We start from the raw sequence: 12,999 nt of genomic DNA, 5'->3' as shown, positions 1-12,999 counted from the left end.
CATTTTCTTTTCTATATCTAGATTGGTGCACTCAATTGTGTAATACAAAGACAGTTTTATTAAATTCAATTGTATCTTAATTACCTATTTAAAGCTATTTACCAAAGAAAAGGCCATCTTCAAAACGAGAGGAAGTATAAAAGCTGCATAAAGAGAAATAGAATAAAAATACTACCATACTGTTTATTCCATATCACCTGATTCAGTTTCTAAATCATGACATCTATGAAAAGCTAAAGCAATATACATCAAAATATAGTGAGATTATTCACCTTTAGCTCCAATTCTTCGAGTTATTCTTATATATTTTTTGGTATGTTGGACAACAAAATACAGCTTGGTACAATAATAAAAAGGACAGAAGTCTCATGAAACTGACTCTGAACTTTACACACAAGAAACAGAGGTTCAAAGCAATCTTTGGGAGAGTGTTTCATCGGTAGAAATGATCTGTGAGGTCCTATTGTAACCAGCTGCAACTGAAAGGATTGTTTTGCTTTGTTGATGATTTAGGTCTTTCATAACTTATGTTAGAGCGTCTTAGCCAATGATCCAATACCTGCGGAGGCCAAATAGTGTAATACAGCTGTATGACTGGTAATTGTCGAGTGCATCAAGGAGCTTATCGGAGAAAGAATTCGATGACTCCTTCTCCGCACACCCTAATTTATCATGACATGTTACATCAACTTTTATATAACGCCTTCAACAAAGTAAAATGTCCTGAAGCACTTTTTAAAAAATGTTTTACTTTATCCAGAAAAAGGAGACTTTTAATCAAATCGCCTATCAGATATAAAAATAGGAAGAAGTTGAAACTGTAAGATGCTGTATATAAGAAGTTACTGAAGGATTGAAAAGCACGCCTGTCCATACCTTCCACAGACAATGTCATATGGCACAAAGAACAACTCCTTTTGAGCGCAAGTGGTGGACAAGGCTCTCTTCTCAGGACAAATGGATGAGAAAATATGAGACTGCAGAATGGGCATTTTTGAATTAAAAGCATACTGGTGCTGTTACCACTGAGGAGACAAAGGTAGAGAGGCTGAGGTGTTTAGGGAGGGAATTCCAGAGCTTATGGTCTAGGCAGCTGAAGGCACAGACACCAATGGAACGATGGAAATTGGGGATGCACAAGAGGCTGGAGAATTGGAGGAATGCAGGGATCTTGGAGGGGTGGAGATGGGCGATATTACAGGGGCAGAAGTAGGCGGTCTTGGTGATGGAGAGGATATGGAGTCAGAAGCTTAGCTCAGGGTTAAAGAGGACACCAAGGTTGCTAACAGTCTGATTTAGCCTCAGACAGTAGCCAGGGAGGGGGATGGAATCGGTTGCTAGGGAACGGAGTTTGCGGCGGGGAAAGAAGAGAATGGCTTCAATCTTCCCAATATTTAATTTATGCAGTATGCACACAATTCCTCACCATGTAATATGTTATTCTATGGGATTCTAAAATTGAGGATGGAGCAAAAGAATTTCACAATGACATTTTATTTAATTATACTGATAACTGGGCATGTAAATTCTATCCTTTCACCATAATTAGATAAAAATTGTGCCTTAAGGAAATATTGTTGTACCACTTAAGAAATAAAACATCCAAAACAAATTCTCTACATATGAAAAATATTGGGGTCCGTGCCGAGCGGTGAAGTGTCAAATTGTTTTAATTTGAACTTTAAACAAAATGTGCGCCATCAACCCAGCCTCTGCGCTGTGTCAGTTGCTGCACGGCTGGAAGAGTGTGTGAGGAGAAGACACGCCCACAAAATCTGTCAGGAAGAGAAGTCACACCCACAGATTCAGGCTGCATTGCTCAAGCAGGCAAGCAGACTTTATTCATTTAAAATTGTAAACAATTTTACAACACCAAGTTATAGTCCAACAATTTTATTTGAAATTCACAAACTTTCGGAGGCTTCCTCCTTCCTCAGGTGAATGTTGTGGCCATAACATTCACCTGAGGAAGGAGGAAGCCTCCGAAAGCTTGTGAATTTCAAATAAAATTGTTGGACTATAACTTGGTGTTGTAAAATTGTTTACAATTGTCAACCCCAGTCCATCACCGGCATCTCCACATCATTATTCATTTAAAGTTAGCATTCTGTACGTCATTGTAAACAAAAACTTTAATAATTGAATTAAATTAAAGAAACATAAGTGAAAAGTAAAAATAAATTAAATTTTGAATTTAAAAAAAAATTTAATGACCAAAAGCTATTAAAATGAGTAATATGAGACTCCACATTTTTTAAAAAGTTAACTTTTAGTTGTTTGGCAGTCATTAAGACTTACCACGTTGTTAAAGCTTACTTTAGGCCTGGTATTTTTAAGCGTACCTGTTTGGTGGTGTAATCAGTTACTTTCCAGCTGGGCAGATAAGCAAAATGGCGCTTTTTCAATGAATTCTCTGATTGCAACACGCGATGGCCCTTTAATTCAAAGCTGTCATATTGCATGTGAACCACTAGGAGCACGTTCCGGATTTCCGTGCTTTAGTGTGCACGTGCAAAAGCAGGAACTTGCTCCTTCAATTCACCACTAAAAATTGAGCACGCTGTTGAGCTCTGTGTTATTTAGGGAGTGATTTCTGACCCAATACTTTTACTCCAGAAAGTAACTTACGAGCAAGATTAATCAGCACTCTGTGCAAAGTTTTGGGAAGGAGCCAGCAACAAGAATACAGCTCAAATTATCCAACACATTGGCAGCAAATGTAGAACTACGTTTCATTGACATTTAGTGTAGTCAGTGGCATCATCAATGAATGTAATTGGCGTCATTTAGAACCTCAGACAAGTTTCAGACATATACTCAAATCACTCATACCATAACAATGAAGGGATGTCTATTAGCCAATGTGCAAAAAAAGGAAAGGAAAGTTATCAACAAGGTTAATTATGTACTGGGATGGTGTTCAAGGGTGGTCGACTACAACTCAAAACAAGTTATTCGAACCATGTTGAAACATCCTACTTTTCAAAGAACACTGATGCATTGCAGAGAGCTCAGAGAATCTCGCCCAAGATGATCCTAAGTTACAAAGAGCCTCACAACATTAAACTTGTTTTAACGAGAGAAAAGATGTAGGTGAGTCATGATCCAGAATTAACATGCTGAGGAGAACAGATAATAGATTCCAGGAAGCTGTTTAATTTGGGCTGAGAGCACAGTATTAGGGGACACAAGTACAAAATTAATGAGCCTGAAGCAAGAATTGAGATTGCATCTCCCTCCCCCACCATCCCACAGGTTTGTGATGTGAAGTAAAATTGCAAAAGTAGTTATTGTTGCATCACGTAAAACCCTTAGAAAGAGAGGATGGTGAGAGTTATAAGGATAGAGATAATTAAAAGAACAAACTTGCATTTATATAGCACCTTTCATGATCTCAGGACATTCCAAAGCATTTCACTGTTAATAAAGTGTTTTTGAGTTCTAGTCACTGTTGTAATGTAGGAAACATGGCAGCATATTTCCACACAGCAAAGGCCCACAAACAGCACAGAGTTAAATGACCAGGTGATCTGGTTTTTTTAGTGGCGTTGGATGAGGGATAAATGTTAACCAGAACACCGGGTATGTTATGGGATCTTTTCGTGTCCACCTGAAAGGGCGGATGGAGCCTCAGTTTAACATCTCAACAGTGCAGCCCCGCATCAGTACTGTACTGTTAGCCTACATCATATGCTCTAATCTCTGGAGGGGGCTTGAACTCCCAAACTTCTCTGAGACGAGAGTGTTGCCACTGACACCTGAAACATGACAGTCTTGGAACTAACCAGAAGGCAACTGGTTCAGATCTAAAATGCAAAATTACATAATTATGTCAGTTAGGTTCAATTTGTCTTCAAAATCAGTATCAGTACGTTTTACTAAATTTGCCTGTGATTTACTATGGATTCATTTTTTTTCTCCAATGAAGGAAGCTCTGAATTTTGAAAATGGAACTTACTCTCAAAATGATGAGGCAAGCAATATTAGGTTTAATGTCAAACTTACACAATACTTTGTTCTCATCCTTTTAAGCTGTACTGCAATATCTACTTCACCGCACGCAGTTTTTTCCCCATAAAAAGTCATCACTTGTTTGCCTTTATTTAGACAATGTTTCTTCTTTGGTTTAGACATCATTTATCTTTAGAAAACTCAGTGTCCATTAATGCCAGCAATACTTTTAAACCATGAATGAACTGCCATAAAAAAAAATCACATTTAGAAACAATCATCACCTTGTTCTTTTCTATTTTCTTCTGCACTATAAACGATGGAAATATACTTAACTGACTGAAATTAAGTTTTACAGTAGCTACACTCTCAAGCCACTGAATCACATAGATGTCTTTTTCCATTGTTAAAAATTGTGAAAAAAGTACATTAATCTATGTTAAAGTTCAATCACTCCTATAGGGTAATATAATTTGGCATGCTGCAGATACTTCTTGGCCAGTGACATGTCCACTTTTCAAGGCAAGCCTATGCTCTAGATGATCCAAGATGTAACCTTATATACTAAATAATCTTGGATAGTAGGTCCACAGGGTGAACAATGAACCCTTTTACCAATGAGGTACACACTAGAAATAGTACACATCACCATATGCTCTTGGTCTCACTGACAAACTATATACCTCAGGTTGCAACAATGATATTTATTAAGAGATTGGATTAAACAACAGCAAGATCAAGCATAGCAAATTTCACTATATAACACTTAACTTGGAGCCTCGGATTCAAAATAATAATCAAATCGAACCCATGTATATTTTAGAAGCAACACTCTTAGTTTGGACAAGCATTTTTAATTGAGCACTAAACATTGGTAGAACTGAAGCCATCATCTCCATACCCATTTCACTTATTATATACTGCACCGCCCCTGCCTCTCCCCCCCCACTAAAACCACAGTCTCCGCTTGAACCAGACTTTTCATAAACTTGGCATCCTATTCGACTGCGAGCTGAGTTTCTGTACCCATGCCCTCTTCATCATAAACACACCTCTTTCCAGCTCCATAATATCACCCAGTTCCATCCTGTCTCAGTCCATTTGCTGTTGAAATCCTCATCCATGCCTTTGTCACCTCCAGACTCAACTATTCCAATGCTCTCCAGACCAGCCTCCCATCCTCCACCCTCTGTAAACTTCAGGTCATCCAAAACTCTCCTGCCTCTATCCTATCCCAAACCAAATCCTGCTCTCCCATCAACCCTGACCACGCTGACCTACATTGGCTCCCAGCCCCATCATGCTTCAAATTTACAATTCTCATCTCTGTGTTTAAATCCCTTCTTGTCCTCACCCCTCCCTATTTCTGTAACCTCCTCCAGTCCAACAAACTCTCACCCAAACTCATTATTCTGACTCTGGCCCGTCGTGCATCACCTTACACCCATTATCGGCCGCCATACCTTCAGCTGCCTAGGTCTTACACTCTGGAATGCCTTCCCTAATCTTCTCCGACACTCCTTAAAATCCACCTCTTCAACCAAGCTCTTGTTCACCTCCATTTTTTGGCTTGGCTTTCATTTTCTCCTATGCCTCAGGACTTTTTTTCTATGTTAAAGACACTAGAGAAAAATGTTGTTGCTGAAAGATTTATTCAATTCAGATACTCATACAACACTGTACTAGCCCAAAGTCATTTGCTGGTTGGTGAAGTAGAAATACTGAAAGGATCTCTATTGGTCTGTACTGAGGCAAAGGAAATCAAAAAAGTATCCCTTACAATTAAATAAAGATATCCATCACAAAAAGAATTCAAAGACAGAGATTGCCTGGTTAATAGCAGCTGAGCAATCTACATCTCTTCAGGACATCCTATCAAATCAGAGCCAAATTATGACTGCACGACTCCCACTATGACAACTGCAAAGTTCATGGACAGAGGTATATGCGACCAATAGAAACAGTTAGCATTTGATAACTGGGCCATCACTTGGGTGGTCTTCAAGTCTTCTCACACTTGGGGGAAAAATAGGGCAAAAACCTCCAGTCCACAGCTCATCTCTGTGATGCATATTTCAATATTCAAATGTAATTATAAACAAAAACAAAATAAATCACCTTAATGACACAGATGGAGGACTCCTGATCCAAATTTGCATTCTATCTATACTGGCAGCTATCAGCCATGCAGTAACAAATTTAAAGTGGTCACAATACTGACAAGCTGTAAATTCCCAATAGACCACCAGTCACATCTAAGATGCAATTACTTTATTTATTTTTAATACAGAACTTTGCTTTCTTGCCCTTACAAGGCCACATCCAAAAGCATTATCAACATTATTGACAAACGTACAAAATTATGCACATGATTAAATTAATTAAAATAGTTACTTTATGTAATTACTTGTACAGGATACAAAACAGCTTAGCTTTAAAGCACAATTCTAATGTTTACATCTACCAGAAACAGACTGCAAAATCCTTGAAGTGCTACGTCATGTTTTGAAGGTACTGCCAGGAATCTTTTGTTCAGTTTAGAGTGATGAAAACAGGTCAACCTATGTATTCTACGCAAAGAATCTGACATACTCTGAAGATAAGATTATCACTTTCATCAAGTTTGCAGCACAGAAGGGTGCCATTTGGCCCATTGTGTCTGTGCAAGCTCTGAGAGAAATGCAAATTAATCCCACTGCCCAACCCTCTTCCCATAGTCCTGTATCCATTCCTGTGTTTCAAATATTTATCCATTTTTCTCTTAGAAGATGAAGTGGTCTCTGCCTCAACCACTGCCTGTAACAAAGCATTCCATGCTCCAATAACCGGCTGCATAAAGAAATTTCTCCTTTCCTTACTCTCAGTGACAATTTCCAATTGATAGCCCACATCACCGACTCTAATTTAGGAAATAGCCTTTCCCTATTCACCGTATCAAAGCCTTTCATAATATTAAAAACCTTGATTAAATTTCCTCTTGGCCTTCTCTGCTCCAGTAGTTTGTCTCTCCTCTTGCAAGTCTTTTTCCTAACTTTGTTTAGATTTGGTTTAATAAACAAAGAATCTTTATTCCATTGCTTCCAACTGCAAAACTTTTAAAAGTGAGCTAAACCTAATAATGAACCACTCAGTTGATAACTAAAAAGGTCTTGCACTTAAATTCTCCACAATCACCATGAGGTATGAAACATTTTTATTTCAGTGCAATTATCCTGTATTAACCTCTATCACAGGCTTTTCCTCAATGACTTGACTTCCCTTCATTTGCTAACCTGCTTGCACAGCAAATGTATTTTGCACAAAGGATTATGGACATGCTTGAATTATTCTGAAATTTTAGTCCAAAAACTCAACCATTCATTCCATTGCAACTCTACATAAAAAAATGAAGCCGTCTCTTCTTTGTGCAGTGGCACAATCTCTGCTTAGTTTTAGAATGCAGAGTTTGTACATTTAATCCATTCTATGAAAGGGAAAAAAACTGCATAAACTGATCCAATTGGGTTCATTTCAGATAGCCAACATGAGCACTGATTAGACGAGAAATTCTTTACTGCTTCAATACAGAAAAAAACTAGTAACCCACAAAACAAGAACACTTTCTCACTCCAAGTAAAAGCTAATACCGCACCGTTGATATCCATCATCCTGGACACAAATAAAAAATGCACGCAATACTTCTAACCGATCAGCTGTATGCCAATGCAACAACCTGGTTGGAAATGAAAAGGAAATTTGCAGATTGTACATGATCTCCTCTCTGAGGGTTATTGCAATGTTGAAGTTTGAAGTTGCAGGCCAATAATGATGGGGTTAGGGAAAGACAAAACTTCATGGCAATTTGAGGGATTCAGAAGGTTAGGAAACTGGGAGAAAATTAGATTATCTAATTTGTAGGGCCTTATTTAATCTTAAAAGTCTTAGCCCTCAATATACCACAGCAAACTAGAGTGGAATCTCTGTCTACAATTTGATCTACCAAACACTATTTCATCTCTGGTTGTAAAATTCAAAAAAATACAGCATTATTCCCAGATGATTTGCTCATTGCTAGGTGTTGACCTTAAATTCTTGGCCAAGGATGACTAGAAAGAAGTATACACACGCAACTACTAAGCAGCCCCTATGTACAGGGCATCAATGGTAGATCGTTAGACGTTGGAGTCCAAACGATATTATGTACATTAGTGTGAGACTGAAAGAATGCCTGTCTCAGGCATTTACAGACTCCTTTGTCACGGTCTCTTAGGCTCTTTTTCCTAGTATAGGAGCTTTGTCCTACAAGGATGATTTTCCACATTTGCTGAATATGGAATTACACAGGGGAATTTGCAATACATTAAGTAAAGTGAGCTTCCCCATTAGTAAGGGGTGCGCCATATAATGAACTGACCAAATTTCTCAGAATATTTTAGCGGGACCCTTGGTGGGCACAGAAACCTGGATTGTTGGTGAAATACAGACAAATCATCTAAACGCAGGATCGAATTCCTGTCGCAGCAGAGTTCGCAGAAACAAAATATACTTTCCATTAAAACAACTACCTCAAAAGTGATTCTCTTGACACCCTGAATAGTGCCTTTCAACTTCCGCCTGTTGAAAATTTATTTGAATTCTAAACATAAATTGATGTAGAGTAGGCTAAAGGTTAAAACATTACCATAACTTATTAGGACTCAAATCGATTAATTTTACAAATACCTACTGAATAGTGCTTCTGGAAAATAAAGTGCATGTTTCAAACATAATCCCAGGGGAAAGGATGGAAATCCCTGTTCTGTTTCAGTATTTCACTGTAAAGTGACGACATGAATCTTCAAACAGAAAACCGAACATATTTATCACACTCCTCGTTAGTGTGCCAAATGACGACACATTTCTGTAAGGATCCAGGACCTCTAAATTTCTGCACATATTTTTATTTCCTGCCATCCCGAAGACATTTTCAACAATGAAATTCATCAGTTATCCCCAATGATACAGGACAAATGAATCGATTTACCTGAATGCCATCAAGTAATTTGCTCATACACCAGAAACTATCAGCTTCAATGTTCTGCAGCACTTCATCAGGCAGACTGGAAACATCAAAATTTTCCACCTCTCCTTCTGCAAGGGGGTTAAAAAAAGTGAATAAGAACATAACCCAAATTACAGGAGTACTGCAAGCAATTTATCTTTTGTAATGCACTCGAAAATTAAGCACCCATTCAAGGTACAGCTGTATTCTTTTAAAAATTATTCAAACATCGAACAGTCCAAAATTACTTAATTCAAGTGATACAGTTTCATTTGGAGAAAAAGCTTGGAAAATTGTGCAATTCGTTTTATAGTTAACATACAGGTGACTTCAAAAGCCCAATGGCCCCTTAATCAAGAGAAACAATCACAAAAGTCTTCTTTACAGTAAGCCCCAAGAAACCCCAAGAAGAGTTGTGAAATTCAATTCCTCAGATCAACACAGAAATGCTTGAACATTAATGGTCAAAATATCGCTTTGAAACATCTCCTAAATCTGTCCCAAAACCGACACTGTTAACCCACTGGAGTCAAGTTTCCACTTGTTTCTGCCAGTTTTATCAGCACAATCTGGGCGGTATCGGCTGACCCAGCATAAAAGATTGAGGAATTTTAAACTTAAGTGAATCACGCCCAAAACTACTTATGCTTGTATTTTCCACGATCTCTTATGCTGGTTTAAGATTCAATTCGCTCAAATCAGGCCCTGCCCACAAAACTGGCCACACTCCCAGTCAAAACGGTGAGATTCTGCAGATTGCGCTGGTTAGGGAAGGCTCTTCAAATTGCACTCATTTTCTTAGGCACACAGGCATGTTTTAAAAGTTTTTTTCATTTCAAAACATTTTGAATTTACTAAGAAACTGACCAGTGTACACCAATGAAACTTATAATGGTTCAGTACAGTTTTTAAAAAAAAGTCATTGTCATTGATTTTAAATCAGGTTACTAACAAATGGAGGACTGGACAACCTTAGTAAAAATGCCTTTTTTTAAAAAAAGTGATAAACCCACTTTCAAGCTGTATTAATAAAACTGCACCAGGTTACCACTCAAATACATCAATGAATACTTACTGATGGAAGGAAAAAAATTATTAAGTTCTATTATGCTGTTTGATTGTGCTGGTTCATGGAAGATTTTATATTTGCGATCATGCAAATGAATTTTAGCAGAAACTTAAAGTGTAACCTAACCAGCGCAATTTCAAATGCATTTTGGGCGCAATTTCCTGATTGTAGCGAAAGCGGAAACTCTACCCCGTTGTACTTAAACCTGTGCTAATTCTGATCACCTGAGGATGACCCCACCATCAACATCCTGGGGGTCACCATTGACCAGAAACTTAACTGGACCAGCCATATAAATACTGTGGCTACAAAAGCAGGTCAGAGGCTGGGTATTCTGCAGCGAGTGACTCACCTCCTGACTCCCCAAAGCCTTTCCACCATCTACAAGGCACAAGTCAGGAGTGTAATGGAATACTCCCCACTTGCCTGGATGAGTGCAGCTCCAACAACACTCAAGAAGCTCAACACCATTCAAGACAAAGCAGTTTCCAACAACTTACATTTGAGTCCATTATGCCACCATTCGAGGCACCTTCCAAATTGCTCAATTGTATTCAGCAAAAACAGAAAACCTTTCAGCAGTTTTCAGCTATTTATTCATGTGGGAATTTTTTTTAAAATTCAACTTCTACATTACATCTACATTAATTTTAAGATTACGTCCTCTTGTTCTGGATTCCCCTACCAGTGGAAATAGTTTCTCTGTATCTGCTCCATCAAATTCCTTTATCATTTTAAACACCTTGATTCGGTCAAACCCCAACCATGTAAACTCATGGAAATACAAGCCAAGTTTATGCAACCTGTCATAATTTAACCCTTTAAGTCCTGGTATCATTCTAGTGAATCTGCGCTGTACCCCCTCCAAAGTCAATTTATCCTTCCAGAGGTTTGGCATCCAAAACTGAATGTAATATGCCAGATGGGGTCTGACCAAGGCTCTGTACAACTGAAGCATCACATCCTCCCCTTCGTATTCCAACCCCCTTGAGATAAAAGGCCAACATTCCATTAGCCTTTTTGTACCTGTGCACTAACTTTTAGCGATGTGCATTTAGACACCCAAATCCTTTTGCTCCTCCACAGCTCATCTCCCACCATTAAGAAAATAATCCAATTTGTCTTTCTCAGATCCAAAGTCGATGCCCTCACACTTATCCATATTGAATTCCATCTGCCATGGTTTTGCACACTCACCTAGTATGTATATGTCCCTTTCTAAGTTCCTGCTCCCATCTACACAACCTGCTGTGCCTCCTAAGTAAGTGTCATCTGTTTACTCCATTCCTTTATGCAAGTAATTAAAATAAGCAGATGCCCCAGTACAGATTCTTGGGGAACACCACTTGTCACATTCTGCCAATCAGAGAATGTTCCCTTTATCCTTACTCTCTGTATACATGGAACCTTGTGATTCCTGAGCTGCTGGGATCATAGGAATGGGATCACCTACACACAAAACAGTTTTAAGAGTTCTCTTCTGAAAAGGAATAAAAAGAGAGACCTACGCTCTCAAAACTTCAACAGGAAAAAGGCGCTTCTTGAAAAATCAGTCAAGAGGTGAAAAGAAAAGTATAGGGATATGTAAACAGCACTATAAATTGAATATATTAATTTACAAAAATCAGCAAGCGAAGTATTTTTAAACTTACTGAGGTACTTACACCGAGAGCACGGTAATATTTTATGCATCAACTATCAATCTTGTCCACCATTTATATTTGGAATATACTGTAAGTTTCTTCAAAATATCAGCCTACATACTTTGTAAAGACACTTGCATTTCACACCAACATCAAGGCAATTAGGCATATTCTGTGCCTAATGTCAAAGAAATACAAGGTTACATTTGTTCAATAATTCCCCACTCTAACATACAATATCTTCATTTTGTCAGACGTCAAAGAAAATCATGATTCACTGCCAATGCAAAACTGTTGTAATGACCATGCAACACTCTGACCAAAGACACTCTGCAGTCATTATTAGCTGATTATATCCTTTATATCCTTCCCTCACTCCTGTTGAACTGTGTCCTCTCAATAAAACAGTTTCTTTCCTGCAGCTCTAATTAGATACTGACACCACATGCAGTGCTAAATTTTAAAACCAGGATTATTAATTAGAATGCATCGACAAACCTAAATTTAATTTTTCACTGCTATCTTCTTCCTTTTGTGCAATTGCTGAGTTAGCCTGTGTAACACTTTCTCTCTATCAACAACAGAACCATACCTCCTCTTAGAGCCAGCAGGATGGGAGAATCTAGACCATGGGCCCCACCACTACGAATATCAACTTCCTTTATTTCTACCAAGACAAGTAAGTTTGAGTTTTAGGACAAATTAGAGACATGTTCATTGATGGTAGAGGGAAGTTGAAGAGCATACTATTTGTTCAAAGTATTCATGAGGAGGGCAAAAGATATGTTCCCATAAATTTTGTTTATTTCTTTCCAAAAAACACCAATTTTCTGAGTTGCAGTGGGCTCCAAAGTCCTGCAAGATCCCCTTGCTAGGGGAGGGGGAGGGAAAGGAGACCCAACCTTGCATTCTCTCTACCGCTCGGAAAATTCTTGTTTCTTAGAGAACAAAATTCATGAGTAAATCGATGACCTCTAAAATTGAGGTTTTTTTTTAAAAATGGTTTGTTGACTAATGGTTTTGTACATTTGCACCCATAAAGCAAACTGACTTAATATCTCATTCATGAACTATAGCAAAATATTAGGAAAGCAACAAAAAAAAGCTACTGCCTTTAAGAACCTTTATAATAATTTAGGTGCCTCATACATGCAGAATGAATTGCATTTTCCTTCAAGTAATGGGGAAATCTAAGAACCAAGAAATTTCTAACTCTATCTCTATCTCAAAATCATTTTTTTAAATAAAGTTTTAGATGATGCTAAAAACAAACACATCCAAAAGTCTGTATGAACCATGTGGCTGCATCATCAGAA

At 38.1% G+C, this 12,999-nt stretch overlaps 1 protein-coding gene across 5 annotated transcripts in view; it reads right to left on the bottom strand.

The window, feature by feature from the left end:
* Positions 1–12,999, bottom strand: part of tbc1d22a (TBC1 domain family, member 22a) — a 407,668-nt gene that overhangs the window by 226,803 nt on the left and 167,866 nt on the right. For all 5 annotated transcript variants that reach the window (XM_068004902.1, XM_068004904.1, XM_068004903.1 and 2 more), the window contains one exon: positions 8,954–9,060. In XM_068004902.1, coding sequence (XP_067861003.1) covers positions 8,954–9,060 — 107 coding nt within the window. The remainder of the gene's footprint in view (positions 1–8,953; positions 9,061–12,999) is intronic.

The sequence above is a fragment of the Heptranchias perlo genome, chromosome 24 (assembly GCF_035084215.1).
Source record: "Heptranchias perlo isolate sHepPer1 chromosome 24, sHepPer1.hap1, whole genome shotgun sequence".
Classification (NCBI taxonomy): domain Eukaryota; kingdom Metazoa; phylum Chordata; class Chondrichthyes; order Hexanchiformes; family Hexanchidae; genus Heptranchias; species Heptranchias perlo.
Note: the sequence above shows the minus strand (reverse complement) of the source record. Positions and strands in the feature narration are given on the sequence as shown.